The sequence below is a fragment of the Nomascus leucogenys genome, chromosome 15, assembly GCF_006542625.1.
Source record: "Nomascus leucogenys isolate Asia chromosome 15, Asia_NLE_v1, whole genome shotgun sequence".
Taxonomy (NCBI): domain Eukaryota; kingdom Metazoa; phylum Chordata; class Mammalia; order Primates; family Hylobatidae; genus Nomascus; species Nomascus leucogenys.
The window spans coordinates 49,427,923-49,449,644 of record NC_044395.1 but is presented as its reverse complement, the minus strand read 5'-3'; the positions used below and the strand labels follow the sequence as shown (position 1 = coordinate 49,449,644).

The 21,722-nt window shown below is 36.2% G+C and overlaps 1 protein-coding gene across 3 annotated transcripts in view; it reads left to right on the top strand.

Moving 5' to 3' along the window:
- TMEM135 (transmembrane protein 135) overlaps window positions 1–21,722 on the top strand; it is a 273,418-nt gene that overhangs the window by 109,779 nt on the left and 141,917 nt on the right. For all 3 annotated transcript variants that reach the window (XM_030829053.1, XM_030829054.1, XM_030829055.1), the window contains one exon: window positions 5,902–5,967. In XM_030829053.1, the coding sequence (XP_030684913.1) occupies window positions 5,902–5,967 (66 nt within the window). The remainder of the gene's footprint in view (window positions 1–5,901; window positions 5,968–21,722) is intronic.

Below are 21,722 nucleotides of genomic sequence, written 5' to 3'. Positions count from 1 at the left end.
CCAAATTTCTTTTTTCTGTTTATTTTGCTGTGTCTTTCATGTTAAAGGAATTCCTTAAATGCTTATTGATTCTTGTTTGCCTTTTATTTAAAAGTTACTTTGAGGCTTATGGAAGCTCACTGTTTTTATTTGTGGGTCTTTATCTATTTCAATGTGTAATTTCCAAAAGTTAGCATCTACCTATTTAATGTGTAATTTCCAAAAGTTAACATCTTGTGGGTCTTTTTTCTTGGGCTGCTTTTTTTTTTTTTTTTTTTTTTTTTTTTCCTAGAAAGGGATCCTCTTATTACCTGTCTTGAGAATGGGAGAGTGATTGGGATATAAGCAGAGTTCCACTGCTTTTGGATCAATGGAAAGAGATATAGTAGGTTGTGAGGTGGGATGGATGGTGGCCTAACATTCGCTGTGTATGGTTTGACTTAATATCCCATCATTATTAGTATAGTGTCTCACTTCTGCCCTAATTATCCTAACTCTAGTTTTTTCCCTTTCGGGAATCTTCTCTTGGTGTATGAGAGGGAGGTGATCGGTGTCTAACTGGGCAGACAAGAAGAGAGGAATCTAACTCCTTTTTAGAGTGCTTTGCAGCCAGTCCACCAGTTCTCAGTCTTACCTGCTTTCTGGCCTTCTGGTGCCTTTCTATTGATGCTTCTAATTCCTAAGGTTCTGCTGAACAAATTAGCATGTTTTCTGACTCTTCAGAGAGTGAAATTGTAGCTACCTTTGTACTGTTAAGTCAGTTACTCTCTTGTTCATGCTCCAAAGTTTCATTGATATTTTTTGTGTTACATCTTTCCCTTATTGTGTTCTTTTTTTCTTTGTGGTTTATACTCTTTTATTTCCTTCTGCCGTTTTTGTGGTATTTCTGGAGGGAGTAACTTTAGGTCTATATGTTCACTGTAGTATATTTAACGTAATGGCTTTTCTTCATTTTGAAATTCTTTACTCTTGAGAAATTATTTACTCTTGACTTCTAGGATTTTATTTTTCTGGAATGCCTTCTGATTCTCATGTTACTTTATTTTTTGAGACGGATTTTCACTCTTGATGCCCAGGCTGGAGTGCAATGGTGCAATCTTGGCTCACTGCAACCTCTACCTCCTGGTTCAAGCGATTCTCCGGCCTCAGCCTCCCAAGTAGCTGGGATTACAGGCCTGTGCCACCATGCCTTGCTAATTTTTTGTATTTTTAGTAGAGACGGGTTTCACCATGTTGGTCAGGCTGGTCTCAAACTCCTGACCTCAGATGACCCACCCACATCCGCCTCCCAAAGTGCTGGGATTACAGGCTTGAGCCACTGCATCCGGCTCTTATGTTACTTTTGAGCCTTCCCTGCCGTATCCTTTTCTTTTGCCTCATTTTATATGTTGTTATTTCTTATTATTCTTTTCTTCTGTTTAACTTTCTTGATTTGCCTCATCAAGTTTTCTGGTTACAATCAACTCTTTATACACTGATGGCACCAAAATGATATTGATAGTTCTTACCTATACTCTGAGGTCCGATTCCATAATATCTGTTAGTCATCTTTTTTATGCATCTCCCACATATATCAGTTTCCTTACCCCTTCTCCACTTCTCCACCTCTTGTACCCTTGGATTTTATTAGATGTGTGTTTAGTTTTTAAATTTAAAATACTGTGATGTTTCTAAGTTTATAAATTTTTAAAATTTATATTTAGTAGAGCATCCTTCAAATTACATATTCTTGATTATTAAAGGTTGGAAGTGCATTCCTTTTATGCCAGGCTAGAAAAATAAAAGCACATATTGAACAGAGGAACATGCATCCTATTCTTGTCTCAACCATCATGCACTCTCAACCATCTCCTGCAGTCTTTTTCCTTCAGCCCCACTGGCCATCTTATTTGTCCTCAAACATGCCAAGTATGATCCTACCTACAGGCTCTTGTGGTCTTTGGACTAGAACCTTCTTTCCTCCAATTTTCAAATTAGTTGATATATTGACATCTTGTAGAGGGGGTTTTGGCAAATAGTAGGTATCGAGTTAGTGTCAGCAACTATTACTGTCATTATCATTGTAATATCCATACTGGCTATTCACTTTCTGGTTTCACTTAGTTTCCGTTCAAATTATCTTCTTCTAAAAGAGGCCACTCTTGATTTACTCTATTTAAAATATCCATTCTACCTCATTGTTATTCATATGCTTATTATGCTTAATTTTTTTCATTGCACATATTCACATGCATATGACTTATTTATTTCTGTAGTTATTTGCTCCCACTTTCCCCTAGATGTAAACTCCTTAAAAATAAGGGCATTGTCAAATTGACTCTATCGCTGATTCCTTCAATTTGCCCGTTACAGTGCTTATGAAATAATTGTTCAATAAATTCTAAACTAACAAATCAATATCCTTTTCTTTCTGTATATTACAGTGTTTTACACTGCATCAATGGATTTTCCATTAAGTACTCTTTAGATACAATCCTAAAGAATGTTTTATTAGTGTCTAAATCCTCAGCAATTGTAAGATGGGGAAGCATTGGAAATAGGAATAACTATTTTTTTTAATTGTGGTAAAATATATACAATGTTAAATTTACTGGGTTGGCTATTTTTCTGGGTACAGTTCACTGGCATTAAGTAAATTCACATTGTTGTGCGTCCACTACTACTGTCCATCTCCAGAACTTTGTCATTAAACTGAAACTCTATGTCCATCATATAGTACCTCCCCATTTCTCCTCTCTCAGCCTCTAGTAACCACTGTTCTACTTTCTGTCTCAATGAATTTCACTGCTCTAGATACTTCATATAAGTAAATCATTCAGTATTTGTTGTTTTGCTTCTTGCTTAGTTCACTTAGCATAATATCTTCCAGTGTTCATCCATGTCGTATACTATATCAGAATTTCATTCTTTTCTAAGTCTGAATAATATTCCATTGTATGTATATACCGTATTTTGTTTATTCATTTATTCATTGATGGACACTTAGGTTGCATCTACGTCTAGGCTGTTGTAAATAATACTACTATGAACATATGCAAATATCTCTTTGAGAGCCTACATTCAGTAGTTATGGATATATACCCAGAAGCAGGGTGGCTGGGTTGTATGTTAAATCTATGTGTAATTTTTAAAGTAACTGCCTTACTGTTTTCCACAGTGGCTGTGCCAATTTTTATTCCTATCAGCAGTGCACAAGGGTTCCAATTTCTCCACGTCCTTCTCAACACTTGATATTTTCTGTTTTTTTTGATAATAGCCATTCTAATGGATGGGAAGTGGTATCTCATTGTGGTTTTGATTTGCATTTCCCTAATGATTAGTGATGTGGAGCATCATTTCATGTGCTTATTGGCTATTTGTATATGTTCTTTGGATAAATTTCTTCAAGTCCTTTGCCCATTTTTAAATTGGGTTGTTTAGTTTTTGTTGTTGAGTGGTAGGAGTTCTTAATATACTCTGGATATTAACTCATCAGATATGCAGTTTGCAGGTGTTTTCTGTTTCATGAGTTGTTTTTTAATTTTGTTGATAGAGTCCTTTAATGCACTAAAGTTTTTAATTTTTGGTAAAATCCAGTTTTATTTATTTATTTATTTATTTAGAGACTGAGTTTCACTCTTGTTGCCCAGGCTGGAGTGCAGTGGTGCGATCTTGGCTCACTGCAACCTCCGTCTCCCAGGTTCAAGTTATTCTCCTGCCCCAGCCTCCCAGGTAGCTGGGAGTACAGGCATGTGCCACCATGCCTGGCTAATTTTTGTATTTTTAGTAGAGATGGGGTTTCACCACGTTGGCCAGGCTGGTCTCGAACTCCTGAACTCAAGTTATCCACCCGCCTTGGCCTCTCAAACTGTTGGGATTACAGGCGTGAGCCGCCATGCCCAGACTGTTTTTAGTTTTGTGGCTTGTACTTTCGATGTCATATTCAAGAAATCATTGTTAAATCTATGTCATAAAGCTTTTCCCTTATGTTTTCTTTTAAGATTTTTATAGTTTTAGGTCTTAAATTTATGTCTTTGATCCATTTTGAGTTGGTTTTTGTATATGGTAGAGGTAAAGGTCTAACTTCATTCTTCTATATGTGGATGTAACTGTAAGAGGTCCATTGCCCAATGTTTGCAGCAAGTCAGTACACCAAGACATCAGATTGCAGCAGAGACAGATGTTTAAGTTTAGGGCCACTGACTGAGGAGATGAGAGGAAACCTCAAATCTATCTCCCTGTGGAGTTTGGGGCTAGAGTTTTGAAGGCTTTTGGAGTGTGCCAGAGTTTGGAGATGGTTGGTTGGTCCAAGAGTGCAGGGTGAGATCATGGGACAGGGAGATGAAGGGACTGTATTCTCATGCTGATTTGGTTCCTCTTTGGGGATCTTTAAGTTGGTTGGTGTCAGCTGTTTTACTGGAATTCAGGATCTGCTTAAGTATTCCATATCTTGAATAAGCAAAAGCCTTATGATTCTAACATCAGAGACCCTCTGTATCTTTAAAAAGTCTTACAACGTTAGTGTCAGAAATTCTATCTGTAGTAACAATGGGGATTCAAATGGAAAGTATGTACTGTTTCTAGACTTTGCTTACAAGGAAGTGGGTCAAAGTGCAGCTGATTTATGCTTCATTATAACTATATTTCTATTCAAAATTCTTGTTAAGCCTGTGAGGACAGCTTCATGGATTTCCAGTTTTTTTAAGTACGTTTGTAAAGATTGTCCTTTGCCCACTCAATAGTCTTATTACCCTGGTCAAATATCATTTGATCATATATGCAAGGATTTATTTTTGGGTTCTCTGTTCTATTCCATTGTCTTAGATGTCTATCTTCCTGATAGTACCAAATATTTTTGATTACTGTAGGTTTGTAGTAAGTTTTAAATCAGAAAGTGAGTCCTTCAACTTTCTTCTTCTTTTTTCAAGTTTGTTTTGTTTATTTGGGATCCCTTAATGTTCTATATGAATTTCAGGATGGATTTTTCTAGTTCTGCAAAATGTGCTGTTGGGATTTTAATAGGGATTGCATTGAATCTGTAGGTCACTTTGGGTTGTATTGTCATCAATAATAAGTATTCCAAACCATGAGCACAGGATGTCTTTTTATTTATTTGTGTCTTCTTCAATTTCTTTCAGCAATGTTTTGTTGTTTTCAGATTACAAGTCTTTCACTTCCTTGTTTTATTTTTCCCAAGGAGTTTTTTTTTTATGTGTTGTAAATGGAATTGTTTTCTTAATTTCCTTTTCTGATTGTTCATTGTTAGTGTATAGTGAGCAATAACTATTTTGGTGTGTCACTTAATATGTGACATTACTAAATTACTTCATCTCCTGTCTGTATATTAGTAGCAGATAAGTGATTTGAACTAAATTCAAATGGAAACTAAATTCAGAATAAATGAGAACTTCCAACAAATTGAATTTAAATGCTAAATTTGAACTTAATTTTTGTTCATTAAACTAAGGTTTAAACTTGTCTAAGCAAACTCATTCGAAACTATAGTCCTGGAAGAATACCAGATTATCAAAATAACCATTTGAAACAATTAAGTTTGAGCTCTTAAAAGATTGTGATAATGATATTTCTGGGGTACAATTTATAACTTATAGTTCTTATTGTGCCTTGTACATAGTTCTCTAGTTGCATTGCATTTCTTTTCTTTGTTTTTTTTTTTTTTTTTTTTTTTTAAGACAGGGTCTTACTCTGTCATCTAGGCAGTGGCTCAATCATAGCTCACTGTAGCCTTGAACTCCTGGACTCAAGTGATCCTCCTGCCTTAGTAGCTAGAACTATAGGCATATACCACTTATTGATCGTTCTCTAGAAGTTGCTGGATATATAATAGTATTGAATGTTTTTCACATTTAGGATGTGGGATGTACAATTGAGGAGAGATTGTAGATTATATATTTTTGCTGTTTTTTTTTTTTTAATTTACAGGCCACAGAAACACTATTCAGAATGGGTGTAGCAAGAGGAACCATCACAACATTAAGAAATGGAGAAGTAAGATGAGAATTTTGATATAGTTATTAGTTGTTAATTTATAGTTTGCGATTTTAAAATATAAAATGTGATGAAATCTATGATGCTTTGTCTAAGAAATAGAGAGATATCTGATGTATATAATATTGAATGTACCTGATGAACAAATCCATTTTAATTCATAGTCATATTGGAACCAGATCTTAGGTTGAAAACAAATTACTGTCTTTTTACCTTTAGTTATCAAATATCTTTACTCTTAAAAAATGACATTTTATTAGTAACTTCTACAAATATTTGTAATGGAAAAAGAATCCCTTAGCTTTTGCTTTCTTTCTATTTTGTGTTATACAGAACTGATACTTATTTCTTAAGATAAAATAATTGGAAATGTTGAACATTTACCACACGTGGAGAGAAGGGAAGGAAGAGGGAGAGGGACAGGGAGAAAAAAGCTGGAGAGGATTTTGTCTGCAGATGCTAAGTTTTGACTTTTTAAAATGCTCCTGTCAATCCTTTAGAAGATTTTTCTATCACCTCACATAAATTTTCGTTTTGATTACCACTCTGTCTGCTCTTTCTTTATTTTACCAGCTTGATTACCACTCTGTCTGCTCTTTCTTTATTTTCTCCTTTACTAAGGCAAATTGAGGTTGAGGTTGAATGTAACACCACATTGTTATGTTCGTTTTTCTATTCTAATGGCAAGTACTTAAGGATAAAATACAGAACTCCCTATTTTTGAGGAGATGGGGTCTTGCTATGTTGCTTATGCTGGTCTTGAACTCCTGGTCTCAAGCGATTCTCCTGCCTCAACCTCACGAAGTGTTGGCATTACAGGCATGAGACACCATGACTAGCCCTTAGAATTCCCTATTCTTGAATTAAGTTTGATGTTATTTAATGTAATATTTATAATTCAGAAACCTAAATATTTAATAGTGGAAGTGAGTATCTAAGGAGTTGAATAGAATTGTATTACTTCATGACTATAAATGTGTTGGTTGATGTATTTGCTCATTAGGCAGAAAGGTGCCAACATTTGAAAAGTATGTACACTCTAAATATTTAATTATATATTGGCAAATCACCTTGGTATATTTTTTTTTTTTTTTTTGAGACAGAGTCTCACTCTGTCACCCAGGCTGGAGTGCAGTGGCGTGATCTTGGCCCACTGCAAGCTCTGCCTCCCAGGTTCATGCCATTCTCCTGCCTCAGCCTCCCGAGTAGCTGGGACTACAGGTGCACGCCACCACGCCCGGCTAATTTTTTGTATTTTTTTGGAACAGACGGGGTTTCACCATGTTAGCCAGGATGATCTCGATCTCCTGACCTTGTGATCCGCCCATCTCGGCCTCCCAAAGTGCTGGGATTACAGGTGTGAGCCACCGCACCCGGCCTAACCTTGGTATAATTTGTAACGTATATTTTGTCTATACAGAAAGACTTAATTGATCCCTTTGTATTCTCAAACATTGAAGTATGTGGTGTCATTTTGAAAAAAGAAAACTTACAGCAATAAGGTCAGACATAGTAATCTGCCTATGATGTCCAAAAATGAATTTCAGATTTTAGTAATTACTATATATTTTTTTCATAGGATGGACAATGAACTGTTGGACTTATCTTCTTTTATAGGATGGTTAAGGAAATGTATGCCCCACAGCTGTATAAGTAATCACCTGAGCATATCAACACATTGGATATATACTTATTTTACTTAATAGGGAGGAAATAGTTAAAATAGCTGGCTTTTGATCTATTTTTCTACTAATTATTAGGTGTCGTTCCATGTGGCCAACCTGGTTAACAAGTATTAGTGTCAAACAAAGTGTTTAAGCACTCTCTGACCTTCAGTTTCTATAATGAGGTTAAAAGTGTAAGATACACATCTATTTCTTACATTTTAAGAGCTCTGAAAATGGAATGTGTCTTCTAATTAATGGCACCTCGTAGTTACCATCTGCTATTCTTCACGTTTAAATGTCTCTAAAATTAGGAAATTTCTTTTTTGCCCACTGATTTTTTTGGTTCTCAGGAAATTTGTCTGTGGTATGTCAGGGTTGATAAAATAATATTCTATGGTTTAAAAAGTACAGAGTGATGTGCAGCATGCATTCATTAAATGGTAGTTAGGATAGGCCACTAATTAGTTTTAATTTAATGATTTGATTTTTGGAAGTAGAGGAGACAAAACAAAACAAAGATATTACCGAATACACACACGCACATACACACACACACACACACACACGCCATAGATTTTCCGAGATGGTGCGCTAAATGCTATGGAAATGGTTGCTATGATTCCTGACTTTAGAGGAGCTTACTCTCTGGTGGGGGAAACAATTCTATCAATAACTGGAAAAAGGAAAAATTCTGAGAGAGTGTGGAAATAGTTTAAGTTGAGTCTGGAACTAACCAGTGTCCAGATTCCACTTGGATTGTGCTAAATTTAAACTGTGTTTTAGTATAAGGTCAATGGTAGATAATCTGTTTGAGAGTAGGAGTAAACTAAAAGGTTAATAATTTAAGGGATTATTTAAAACACAACCTGAAATCATTGTATTTATCAATATTGGAAAATTTATTATATGCTAAGGGAGGAGAGCGGCAAGTGGTTAATTTATTTGTCTTAGGGCATTTTAAAAAATGTACTAGGCCAGTACTGCAAAAATATTTGTTAAGCAGGGATTCATAGGTAGCCTTATGACAAGTGTATCAGGTAAGAGAAAAAAAGTTGGTATATCCAAATTACAAAAATATCAGTCTTTCAGTGAATTTATCCAGATGCATGATGACAATAAACTCTGCATGTGTTTCCTCCTCCCTGTTCTGGCTTTAATGCTGTATTTTGTGTACTTACTGGACATTTCTGCTTAGATATTTGAAGAAATTTTGAAATGGGAGAAGATTTCCCGCTCTATGAAAGTAAGATAGTCTTTGAAGGTGTTTGAAACTTATTTTATAGGTTATAATGTATTATAGGAGGTCTTAAGCAGAGCAGTGATACTTTATCTTTTAAAAATCCTCCTCTTAACTCTCCAAGGGAGAAATTACGTTGGTCATCTTATAGATAAACTGAGGCTCAGAGAAGTTAAGCATTTTGCCTGTGGTCAAATAGCTAGGAAATTGGAGAGCTAGGATTTGAACCCTTGTCTCCAAAGTTCATTGATTCTACTATGCAATATAATTGCCCTCAATGTACAATAATTCACTTACTTAGACTAGAGTTTCCTAATTTTTATTAGCTGTAGGTAATTATTATTAGTTTGACAGTTGAAAAATAGCATTGCAGTTAAAGTTTCCAAGATAATCAGCAATGACTTTTATGCATTCTAATTATTACTATTATCTTTTCATGTTCACAGAATAATATATGGCTTAAAATGAATAGGAAAAAAATACCCTTCACAAATCTGTTAGCTCATTAAATGTTTAACTATGGCGATGTTCTTTATAAAGTCCTGTATAAGAAGTAGCTTGACCTTTGTGCATTAATTGACTTACATAAGGTGGAAAGGAGATCATTTTTCTGGGTTGAATTTTTTTTTTTTGAGATGGAGTCTCACTCTCTCACCCAGGCTGGGGTGCAGTGGTGCAATCTTGGCTCACTGCAACCTCTGCCTCCCAGGTTCAAGTGATTCTCCTGCCTCAGCCTCCAGAGTAGTTGGGACTACATGCACCCACCACCACACCTGGCTAATTTTTGTTTTTTAGTAGAGATGGGGTTTCACCATGTTGGCCAGCGTGGTCTCCATCTCTTGACCTCGTGATCTGCCCGCTTCAGCCTCCCAAAGTGTTGGGATTACAGGCGTGAGCCACTGTGCCTGGCCTGGGTTGAATTTTTTAAATGGGTTTCTCTATTTGAGGGGCTAACTTTTAAAATAATCATTAAAATTAATGAATGAACTACAGATTCAATAATCAGTAGTTATTGAATGTGCTTGGTTCAAAAGTGATATTTTTCTATTTCTGACAGAAAGATGTAGTCCTGTCTTCTGCCTTCTGGGTGTTTGTGTTTAGGATGAAACAAGTACTTTGTTGGAAGATAAGGTTACTCTCTTAAATTTATATATTTTAAAAATTATCTGTTTTCTTATATAACTTGAGACTAGAGTAAAGCAGAAATTGGTGTTTTTTTCATTTGGTTTTCTTAATCTCAATTTTTGAAAGAGAACAAAGTTTAACAATTCTTTACCATAGGAAGGCAGGATTTCAAACTCTGCTTCTTAATTAAATCATTTACTTTCTTTTTATCAGCTGATACTGTATATCTTTCTTACAGTAGTGACAGAGAGTCACTGAGAACATGTAATGAACAAGCTAAGTGACTTCTGTAGCCAGTGAGTTGATTCGTCTATTGTGGCTCTATTGTTTGAATTTTTAAAAATTTTAAAATACCAGACATATCTATTTTCATTTACACAGGCATTTAAAATTTTCATATATTTGTGTTTAGCATTATATTTGGAGTTTTAGAGAGATTCATGAATGGAAAGAGAAATATACCTGCCTGTTAATTCAGCAAGAATTTATTAAACAGTTCTATATTCCTGACATTGTTTTAGATGCCTGTGATGCATCAATGAATAAAACTGGCTGGTATCTCTAGCCTTGGGGAGCTTATAATCTAGCCAATTAATAGCTCATGTTCTAATTATGAGAGAAAATAAAAAACATGCACAACAATTAGGAAGCAATTGCAGTTACTAAGCTTCAAAAGAATAAGCAAGTATATGGGTTAAAAGCTCAGGTAATTTAAATAATAAAGAAATAAATGACTAAAGTGGGATTAAATTAATTCTGAAGATATCTTAAAGGAGGTATATCTTTTATTTTTTTTGGAGAGTTTATTAAATAATTTATTTTATTATTATACTTTAAGTTCTGGGATACATGTGCAGAATGTGCAGGTTTGTTACATAGGTATACACATGCCATGGTGGTTTGATACACCCGTGAACCCGTCATCTACATTAGTTATTTCTTCTAATGCTATCCCTCCCCTAGCCCTCCAACCCCCGACAGGCCCCAGTGTTTGATGTTTACCTCCCTGTGTCCATGTGTTCTCATTGTTCAACTCCCACTTATGAGTGAGAACATGTGGTGTTTGGTTTTCTGTTCTTGTGTTAGTTTGCTGAGAATGATGGTTTCCAGCTTCATCCATATCCCTGCAAAGGACATGAACTCATCCCTTTTTATGGCTGCAGAGTATTCCATGGTGTATCTGTGCCACATTTTCTTTATCCAGTCTATCACTGATGGGCATTTGGGTTGGTTCCAAGTCTTTGCTATGGTGAACAGTGCTGCAGTTAACATACATGTGTACATGTGTCTTTATAGTAGAATGATTTATAATCCTTTGGGTATATGCCCATTAATGGGATTGCTGGGTCAAATGGTATTTCTGGTCCTAGATCCTTGAGGAATCACCACACTGTCTTCCACAATGGTTGAACTAATTTACACTTCCACCAACAGTGTAAAAGCATTCCTATTTCTCCACATTCTCTCCAGTACCTGTTGTTGCCTGACTTTTTAGTGATCGCCATTCTAACTGGCATAAGATGGTATCTTATTGTGGTTTTGATTTGCATTTCTCTAATGACCAGTGATGATGAGCTTTTTTTCATATGTTTGTTGGCCTTATAAATGTCTTCTTTTGAGAAGTGTCTGTTCATGTCCTTTGGCCACTTTTTGATGGGGCTTTTTGTTTTTTTTTCTTGTAAATTGGTTTAAGTATTAGCCCCTTGTTAGATGGATAGATTGTAGAAATTTTCTCCCATTCTGTAGGTTGCCTGTTTGCTCTGATGATAGTTTATTTTGCTGTGCAGAAACTCTTTAGTTTAATTTGATGCTATTTTCAATTTTGGCTTTTGTTGCCGTTGCTTTTGGTGGTTTAGTCATGAAGTCTTTGCCCATGGCTGCATCCTGAATGGTATTGCTTAGGTTTTCTTCTAGGGTTTTTATGGTTTTAGGTCTTACGTTTAAGTCTTTAATCCATCTCGAGTTAATTTTTGTTTAAGGTGTAAGGAAGGGGTCCAGTTTCAGTTTTCTGCATATGGCTAGCCAGTTTTCCCAACACCATTTATTAAATAGGGAATCCTTTTCCCATTGCTTGCTTTTGTCAGGTTAGTCAAAGATCAGATAGTTGTAGATGTGTGGCGTTATTTCTGAGGCCTCTGTTCTGTTCCATTGGCCTGTGTATCTGTTTCGGAACCAGTACCATGCTGTTTTGATTACTGTGGCCTTGTAGTATAGTTTGAAGTCAGGTAGTGTGATGCCTCCAGTTTTGTTCTTTTTGCTTAGGATTGTCTTGGCTATATGGGCTCTTTTTTGGTTCCATATGAAATTAAAAGTAGTTTTTTCTAATTCTCTGAAGAAAGTCAATGGTAGCTTGATGGGGATAGCATTGAATATGTAAATTACCTTCGGCAGTATGGCCATTTTCACGATATTACCTCTTCCTATCCTTGAGCATGGAATATTTTTTCCATCCGTTTGTGTCATCTCTTATTTCCTTGAGCAGTGGTTTGTAGATCTCCTTGAAGAGGTCCTTCATATCCCTTGTAAGTTGTATTCCTAGGTATTTTATTCTCTTTGTAGCAGTTGTGAATGGGCGTTTGCTCAAGATTTGGCATTCTCTTTGTCTATTATCAATGTGTAGGAATGCTTGTGATTTTTGCACATTGATTTTGTATCCTGAGACTTTGCTAAGTTGCCTATCAACTTAAGGAGATTTTGGGCTGAGATGATGGGGTTTTCTAGATATACAATTATGTCATCTGCAAACAGAGATAATTTGACTTTCTCTCTTCTTATTTGGCTACGCTTTATTTCTTTCTCTTGCCGGATTGCCCTGGCCAGAACTTCCAATACTATGTTGAATAGGAGTGGTGAGAGAGGACATCCTTGTCTTGTGCCCATTTTCAAAGGGAATGCTTCCAGCTTTTACCCAGTTAGTATATTGTCTGTGGGTTTGTTATAAATAGCTCTTATTATTTTGAGATATGGTCCATCAATACCTAGTTTCTTGAGTGTTTTTAGCATGAAGGGGTGTTGAATTTTATCAAAGGCCTTTTCTGCATCTATTGAGATAATCATGTGGTTTTTGCCATTGGTTCTGTTTACGTGATGGATTACGTTTATTGATTTGTGTATGTTTAACCAGCCTTGCATCCCAGGGATGAAGCTGACTTGATCATGGTGGATAAGCTTTTTGATGTGCTGCTGGATTCGGTTTGCCAGTATTTTATTGAGGATTTTTGCATCGATGTTCATCAGGGATATTGGCCTGAAATTTCCTTTTTTTGTTGTGTCTCTGCCACGTTTTGGTATCAGGATGATGCTGGCCTCATACAATGAGTTGAGGAGGAGTACCTCTTTTTGTATTGACCAGAATAGTTTCAGAAGGAATGGTACCAGCTCCTCTTTGTACCTCTGGTAGAATTCAGGTGTGAATCTGTCAGATCCTGGGCTTTTTTTGGGTGGCAGGCTATTAATTACTGCCTGAATTTCAGAACTTGTTATTGGTCTAGTCAGGGATTCAACTTCTTCCTGGTTTAGTCTTGGGAGGGTGTATGTGTCCAGGAATTTATCCATTTCTTCTAGATTTTCTAGTTTATTTGCAGAGAGGTGTTTATAGTATTCTCTGATGGTAGTTTGTATTTCTGTGGGATCAATGGTGATATCTCTTTTATCATTTTTTATTGTATCTATTTTATTCTTGTCTCTTTTGTTCTTTATTAGTCTGGCTCTGGTCTATTTTGTTAATCTTTTCAAAAAACCAGCTCCTGGATTCATTGATTTTTCGAAGAGTTTTTTGTATCTCTATCTCCGTCATTTCTGCTCTGATCTTAGTTATTTCTTGTCTTCTGCTAGCTTTCGAATTTGTTAGCTTTTGCTTCTCTAGTTCTTTTAATTGTGATGTTAGGGTGTTGATTTTAGATCTTTCCCACTTTCTTGTGTGGGCATTTGGTGCTATAAATTTCCCTCTAAAGACTCCTTTAGCTGTGTCCTAGAGATTCTGGTACGTTGTGTCTTTGTTCTCATTGGTTTCAAAGAACTTATTTGTTTCTGCCTTACTTTCATTATTTATCAAGTAGTCATACAGGAGCAGGTTGTTCAGTTTCCACTTAGTTGTGTGGTTTTAAGGGAGTTTCTGAATCCTGAGTTCTAATTTGACTGCATTGTGGTCTTAGAGACTGTTTGTTATGATTTCCATTCTTTTGCATTTGCTGAGGAGTGTTTTACTTCTAATTATGTGGTCAATTTTAGAATAAGTGCGATGTGGTGCTGAGAAGAACGTATATTCTGTTGATTTGGGGTGGAGATTTCTGTAGATGTCTATTAAGTCACTTGGTCCAGAGCTGAGTTCAAGTCCTTGATATCCTTGTTAATTTTCTGTCTAGTTGATCTAATATGGACAATGAGTGTTAAACTCTCCCACTATTATTGTATGGGAGTCAGTCTCTTTGTAGGTCTCTAAGGACTTGCTTTATGAATCTGGGTGCTCCTGTATTGGGTGCATATATATTTAGGATAGTTAACTCATCTTGTTGCACTGATCCCTTTGCCATTGTGTAGTGCCCTTCTTTGTCTCTTTTGATCTTTGTTGGTTTAAAGTCTGTTTTATCAGAGACTAGGATTGCAACCCTTGCTTTTTTTTTGCTTTCCATTTACTTGGTAAATCTTCCTCCATCCCTTTATTTTGAGCCTATGTGTGTCTTTGCACGTGAGCTAGGACTCCTGAACACAGCACACTGATGGGTCTTGACTCTTTATCTAATTTGCCAGTCTGTGTCTTTTAATTGGGGCATTTAGCCCATTTACATTTAAGGTTAATATTGTTATGTGTGAATTTGATCCTGTCATTATGATGCTAGCTGGTTATTTTGCTCATTAGTTGATGCAGTTTCTTCATAGTGTCGATGGTCTTTATAATTTGGTATGTTTTTGCAGTGGCTGGTACCGGTTTTTCCTTTTGATATTTAGTGCTTCCTTCAAGAGCTCTTGTGAGGCAGGCCTGGTGGTGACAAAATCTCTTGGCATTTGCCTGTCTGTAAAGGATTTTATTTCTTTTTCGCTTATGAAGCTTAGTTTGGTTGAATATGAAATTCTGGGTTGAAAATCTTTTCTTTAAGAATGTTGAATATTGGCCCTCACTCTCTTCTTGCTTGTAGGGTTTCTGTAGAGATACCTGCTGCTGGTCTGATGGACTTCCCTTTGTTGATAACCCAACCTTTCTCTCTGGCTGCCCTTAACATTTTTTCCTTCATTTCAGCCTTGGTGAATCTGACAATTATGCGTCTTGGGGTTGCTCTTCTTGAGGAGTATCATTATGGTGTTCTCTGTATTTCTTGAATTTGAATATTGGCCTGTCTTGCTAAGTTGGGAACTTCTTCTGGATAATATCCTGAAGAGTGTTTTCAAACTTGGTTCCATTCTCCCCGTCATTTTCAGGTACACCAATCAAATGTAGGTTTGGTCTTTTCATATAGTCCCATATTTCTTGGAGGCTTCCTTCATTCCTTTTCATTCTTTTTTTTCTAATCTTGTCTTCACGCTTTATTTTATTAAGTAGATCTTCAGTCCCTGATATCCTTTTTCTACTTGATCAGTTTGGCTATTGATACATGTTTATGCTTCACAAAGTTCTCATGCTGTGTTTTTCAGCTCCATTAGATCATTTATTTTCTTCTCTAAACTGGTTATTCTAGTTAGCAATTCCTTTAACCTTTTTTTGTGGTTCTTAGCTTCCTTGCATTGGGTTAGAACATGCTTCTTTACCACCTTCTGAAGCCTGTTTCTGTCATTCCTCAAACTTATTCTCTGTCCAGTTTTGTTTCCTTCCTGGCCAGGAGTTGTGATCCTTTGGAGGAGAAGAGGCATTCTGGTTTTTGGAATTTTCAGCCTTTTTGCACTGGTTTTTCCTCGTCTTTGTGAATTTATCTACCTTTGTTCTTTGATGTTGGTGACCTTCTGATGGTGTTTCTGTGTGGACATCTTTTTTGTTGATGTTGTTGTTATTCCTTTCTGTTTGTTAATTTTCTAACAGTCAGGCCCCTATGCTGCAGGTCTGTTGGAGTTTGCTGGAAGTCTACTCCAGACCCTGTTTGGCTGGGTATTCACCAGCTGAGGCTGCAGAACAGCAAAGATTGCTGCCTGTTCCTTCCTCTGGAAGCTTTGTCCTAGAGTGGCATCCGCCAGATGCCAGCCAGAGGTCTCCTTTATGAGGTATCTGTTGACCCATGCTGAGAGGTGTCTCCCAGTCAGGAGGCACGGGGGTCAAGGACCCACTTGAGGAGGCACTTTGTCCCTTAGCAGAGCTCCAGGGCTGTGCTGGGAGATCCGCTGCTCTCTTCAGAGCTGGCAGGCAGGAACATTTAAGTTTGTGGAAGCTGGGCCCACAGCCTCTTCTTCCCCAGGTTTTCTGTCCCAGGCAGATGGGAGTTTTATCTATAAGCCCCTGCGTGGGGCTGCTGCCTTTCTTTCAGAGATGCCCTGGCCAGAGAGCAAAGGAGGTACATCTTCAAACTGAGCTTTGAAGAAACTGATGAGCATTAATCAAGGAGAAGAGGCCAAAAGGCTTTGCCAGTTAGGAGAAACCATATGAAAAGGGGCATAGTTGAGGATTAAAGTGAGGTACTAGAGACAGGTAACTTTAGTTGCAGAATCAAAAAGGAAAGCAGGGTGGGTGGTGTCATGTTGAAGGGAAGTAACATTTGTTGAGTGCCTATTATATGCCCAGTGCATTATAATTATCCAGCTCATTCATACATCAAAACAACTTGCCATTTTTGATACTCTTATCACTGTTTTTCCAAAAGAGGTATTTCAGGTTCAAGACAGCATAGTTTTTTTTTAAATCACATTTCCCTGAGAATTTGTGATATGAGTGCTTAGGGTATTGATAAGCTTGTGGTAGAATCAAGAATTAGTATTCTGTCTCCCAACTGGAGTAGCCAGTGTCCTATGCGAAGCCAGTACTGCAAACATATTTGTTAAGCAGGGATTCATAGGTAACCTCATGACAAAAATATCAGCTAAGAGAAATAATGAAAAAATACTAGTCTGCATGTCAGTAGACTTTACTAGCTGAGACCTTGGACGGTTTACTGAACTCCTCACAGCTTCAGCTTTATACTTCAGAAAATGAGCTGATTAGATGATCTTTAAGGTCCTATATGGCTTTAACATTTTCTGCTTACAGGCAGCTTTGTATAGCCTTTCTGCCTAGGTAGCAGTGTCCAACCTTTATGGCACGAGGGACTGGCTTCGTTGAAGACAGTTTTTCCACGGGGGGCTTGGTTTTGGGATGAAACTGTTCTACTTCAAATCATCATTAGATTATCATAAGGAGCACACAACCTAGATCCCACCCATGTGCAGTTCAAAATAGGGTTCACGCTTCTAATGAGAATCTGCTGCCGCGGCTCATCTGACAGGAGGCGAAGCTCAGGCGGTAATGCTCGCTTGCTTGCTGCTCACCTCCTGTTGTGCGGCCTGGTTCCTAACAAGCCAGGGACCGGTACCTGTCCATCGCCCAGGGGTTGGGAACCCCTGTGCTTAATTAAGCCTTTAAAGTTGTGGTTATAAACTTTCACTGAGCTTGAGAATTGCCCATGGAGCTCTTCAAAACTATAGGTACCTGGGCTCCATCACCAAAGACTGTCTATGAGGTCCAGTTTGGGGCTCCAGTATCTATATTTTTTAAAACGTCCACTGATTTTAATACTTAGCTACTGTTGTAAACCACTGTTTTAGAAGTATTTTTTAATTCTTTCTTCTTTGAACTCAAGGAAGGTACACTCTGTATGAGACCAAACAGGTTAAGAAATAGAAAAGAAATTTAAAGTATATTTAAAGATTTTTGTATGTAAAGTAGAACAGAGTATTAAGGTTTGTTGCTGTTTTAGCAAGAAGGAAAAGTAGATTTTTTTTTTACCTACTTTTGTTTTGTATTATGACATGGTATTAGGTATTCTGAATGATTCATTAGAATGGATTTTTTTTAAACCTTCCAGGAGCATGCTGTACATAAGTAATATAGAATATTTAATTTTAGAGCGATTGCTGGAGTGATGGTAGGGACTCTTTGTTAGGGATTTCTATTTCTTAAAGTTTAACACCTGGCTGGCACATAATAAAGATCTCAATATATGTCTGATGAATAAGTAAAAGATTTATTGAGACAGAACTCAAGTGGCAAATACTACTTTAATTTAATCAGCTTTCATTTAAGATAAGTATATCTTTATAGATTTATATGGGTAATTATAAATATTGGTGTTATTTTAAAATCATGATATTTATAATACAGTAATAATTATTTTTGACATTAAATTTTTTCATGAAGAATATTCATGAATTAAATAATTAAATAATATTTAAACAATACAATTTACATCTTTGATATTTCTTATGTACAAAGATACTTGATTATTCAGATATTAAGATATATTTCCAACATTACTAAAATTATTATACTTAATTTTAATATTATATTTAAGGAAACCAAGCATTTGCTTATTGTTGAATGTGAATTCTTTATACAAGGAAACCTAGAAGTAAACTCTCAAATATATATTTTTAATGTTGCATCTATTTTTTCTTATATATTTTTGTTATTATTTTTTTCTTTACTGCTTCCCTTCTAGCACTACCTCAGGAAAAAATGTAAGTCTTTAATAAGCAAAGTATTAGTTCAAGTAGTTCAAGTAGTGAAATCTCTGAGACTGGTGCCTAGTAGAATGCCAGGAACTGGTGGCTTGTAAAATCTAATCAAATAAACAAATATTCATTGATAGCGTCCTAAAGGCAAATGTGACGTGTGGCACTGGAATCAGATCTAGTGTTCCTTCTTTTTTCTTTGTTCCCCTGAATAATTATTGTGAGGTAGATTACTAGATACTGGGTTTTGATTGTAAACTAAACCAAAATGATTTCGGCTTCCAAAAAGTTTTATAGTCTAGTGGCTGAGTCATAACCTGCTATTTAGGACCTTGCCAGTGTTGTCTTCTGTAAACAGACCAGTAGCAAACTCATGCATTGCTTTGTGAGAAATAAATTAGATAATGTCTATAAGACAGCTAGCACGATGTCTGCCACAAAATAAGCCTATTAGAATTAGCCTGTTCTAAATCTTAACTTATTTTTATTTTATTGCATATGTTGTATTATTTTCTATATTGGGGTGAGTAAATGGAGATCTTATGTTTATTTATAACAGTGTGTGAACTGGTAGTTGATAATAAAAGACAGAGTTTTGATATTTTGATCCACAGTTATACTAATAGCAGTGTTATTGGCACTTCTGAGTGATTATTTCCTTCCTGTGTGAGTCATGATATTTGGGTTGGCATTTGTTGCCAGTGCCCTCTGCTGTCTAGTGCCAGTATCTCAGTAATATACAAAACATGTTTAATCACAAACTTGATGTGTACTACTCAACCAAATTCTGCTGATCATGTTTTTGTTTCTATGCATAAAGTAAATATAACAAGGGAAGTGCAATAATAGAAAAAACTGACTTGTACAAACAGACATAAGAATCCTATTAGCCAAACAGTGTAAAGTTATAACATGGTGAAAACTTAGTTTTGATAATTGCAAGTCTTAGTTGAGCAGAAGTCCCACTGAGATTGATGAGACACTGGCCTTCCAGAAATGCAGACCAAGGCTTAGTTGATCCTGTCAAAGAAAATTAGATTATCACTTTCGCAATAAGACCTCTGATTTATGTATCATATTTTAATGGGAAGAAAATATTAAGATACCTTACACATGTCTATTGCCATTGAAATATACTTTCTATTAACATGATTCACTTCTGCCCATGTCCCCATATCATGTAGGAAAAAAAAGAATTCTGACCACTCTAGAATGTTCCTGATAACTTTTTCAAGTCTATTCTTTTATTCTTCTGTTGTTGGTTTTCAAATTGGATACTTAGTAAGCTGTACATAATCTATTAGAATATAGCCTAGAAGAGTTAGAATGACTTTTCCTTTTTAAGCAGCAATTCAAATACAACAGTGTTAAAAAGCATGTGGGGGAGAATGGATAGCATCTAGAGAAGGAGAGAGGAAATAAGTATGGAAAAGAATCTTGAGTAAAAGGAAAGAGATACGATATGGCCTAGGGAGTATTTATTATAAGCAAGGTACAGTAAGTCCTCACGTCATGTCGTCGATAGCTTCTTGGAAACTGTGACTTTAAGTGAAATTTATACTTCATGCCAGAATCACATCATAAAACATTAAGCTTCAGAACTTGTATTTTATTCTTTCTGGAATATTTTATCCTTGTCACTAAATCTGCTTTAAATAGCTTACTGTGTTATGTGCATTATTGCATACTCCTGATGAACAAACAGTTTATTTTGAAAAGTTTGGTGTAGACCAAGAAGGCCAAAGGTCAAACCAAGATTTTAAAAATATCAGATTGCAATGTTTAAGTTTGTTGTCCTTGTCTGTACCAACTCTGTGTGTGCCTTTCTACACTGAGATGATTATCTTTTGAAATTCCCTTATTTTCTTCATAATAGTCACTCTGCTTTTGATTTAAATACAAAAATAAATGTGTCATAATTTTGTCCTTAAACAAAACAAACAATGTCTGTTTAAATATGAAACATTTAGGTTTTATTTTTCAAAAATTAGAAGGGTTCTTAAGATAATATCAATTTGTTTTGATTCTAATGGGAAGAGCTTTAGGTCAAGAAAGCAATTATTTCCACATGGGTAAGGCTGAGCCTAACTACCTCCACTACACCAACCACCCACTAAACTTAAATTCGTCTACTCTGGTTGTATGGCTAGATGTGGTTGAATGCATTAGAAGACACAGGTTTTATTTAAGAAACAAAAGATTTTAGATATATAGAAAATGTTTCTTTGTACAAACATACCAAAAGAATTTTGCATATAATATTAGGTGAGTTCAGCAGCAAGTAACTTAAACATTTTGAATTAGCAAATAAATTTAACTTTATACATATGTGTATGGCCAAATGTAATTTTTACCATTTTGTTTGCACATCATTTTTATTTTTAATTGACTCTTGTATTCTCAGTAGGAAAGTGCTGTAGTTTGGATATTTGACCCTCCAAACCTCATGTTGAAATTTGATCACCAGTGTTGGAGGTGGGGCCTAATGGGAGGTGTTTGGGTCATGGGGGCAGATTCCTCATCAATGACTTGGTGCCTTCCTTGTGGTAATGAGTGAGTTTCTATTCTGTTTGTTCCCATGAGAGCTGGTTGTTAGAAAGAGCCTGGCACCTCCCTGCCCCTTCCTGTCTCCCCATGTGATGTCTTCACATGCCGGCTCCCCTTTGCCTTCTGTCATGAAGAGAAGCAGCCTGAGGCCCTTACCATATGCATATGCTAGCCCCAAGCGTCTTGTACAGGCTGCAGAACCAGGAGCCAAATGAATCCCTTTTTAAAAAAATAAATTACCCAATCTCAGGTATTCCTTTTTAGTAACACAAATGGACTAAGATAGTGAGTTTGCTATATAATGGCAAGTATCGTTTGAGATGGTTCAGTAGGGATGTGGCAGGTCAGAACAGCGAAGATTTGTATTTAATGATAAAGAGATGTCATTAATTTCAAATAGGAGATTGTACAAATTTCCATATACCTTTGAATTTTAGAGGATTGAAGTCCATGGGAAAGATTGTTAAGGTAGATTGAAGAGTTGAAGGAATTTGATAAAAGTCTGGTTTAGTGATTTTCACTGTAGTGGTTTTAGCCTAATGGCTGGGATTGAA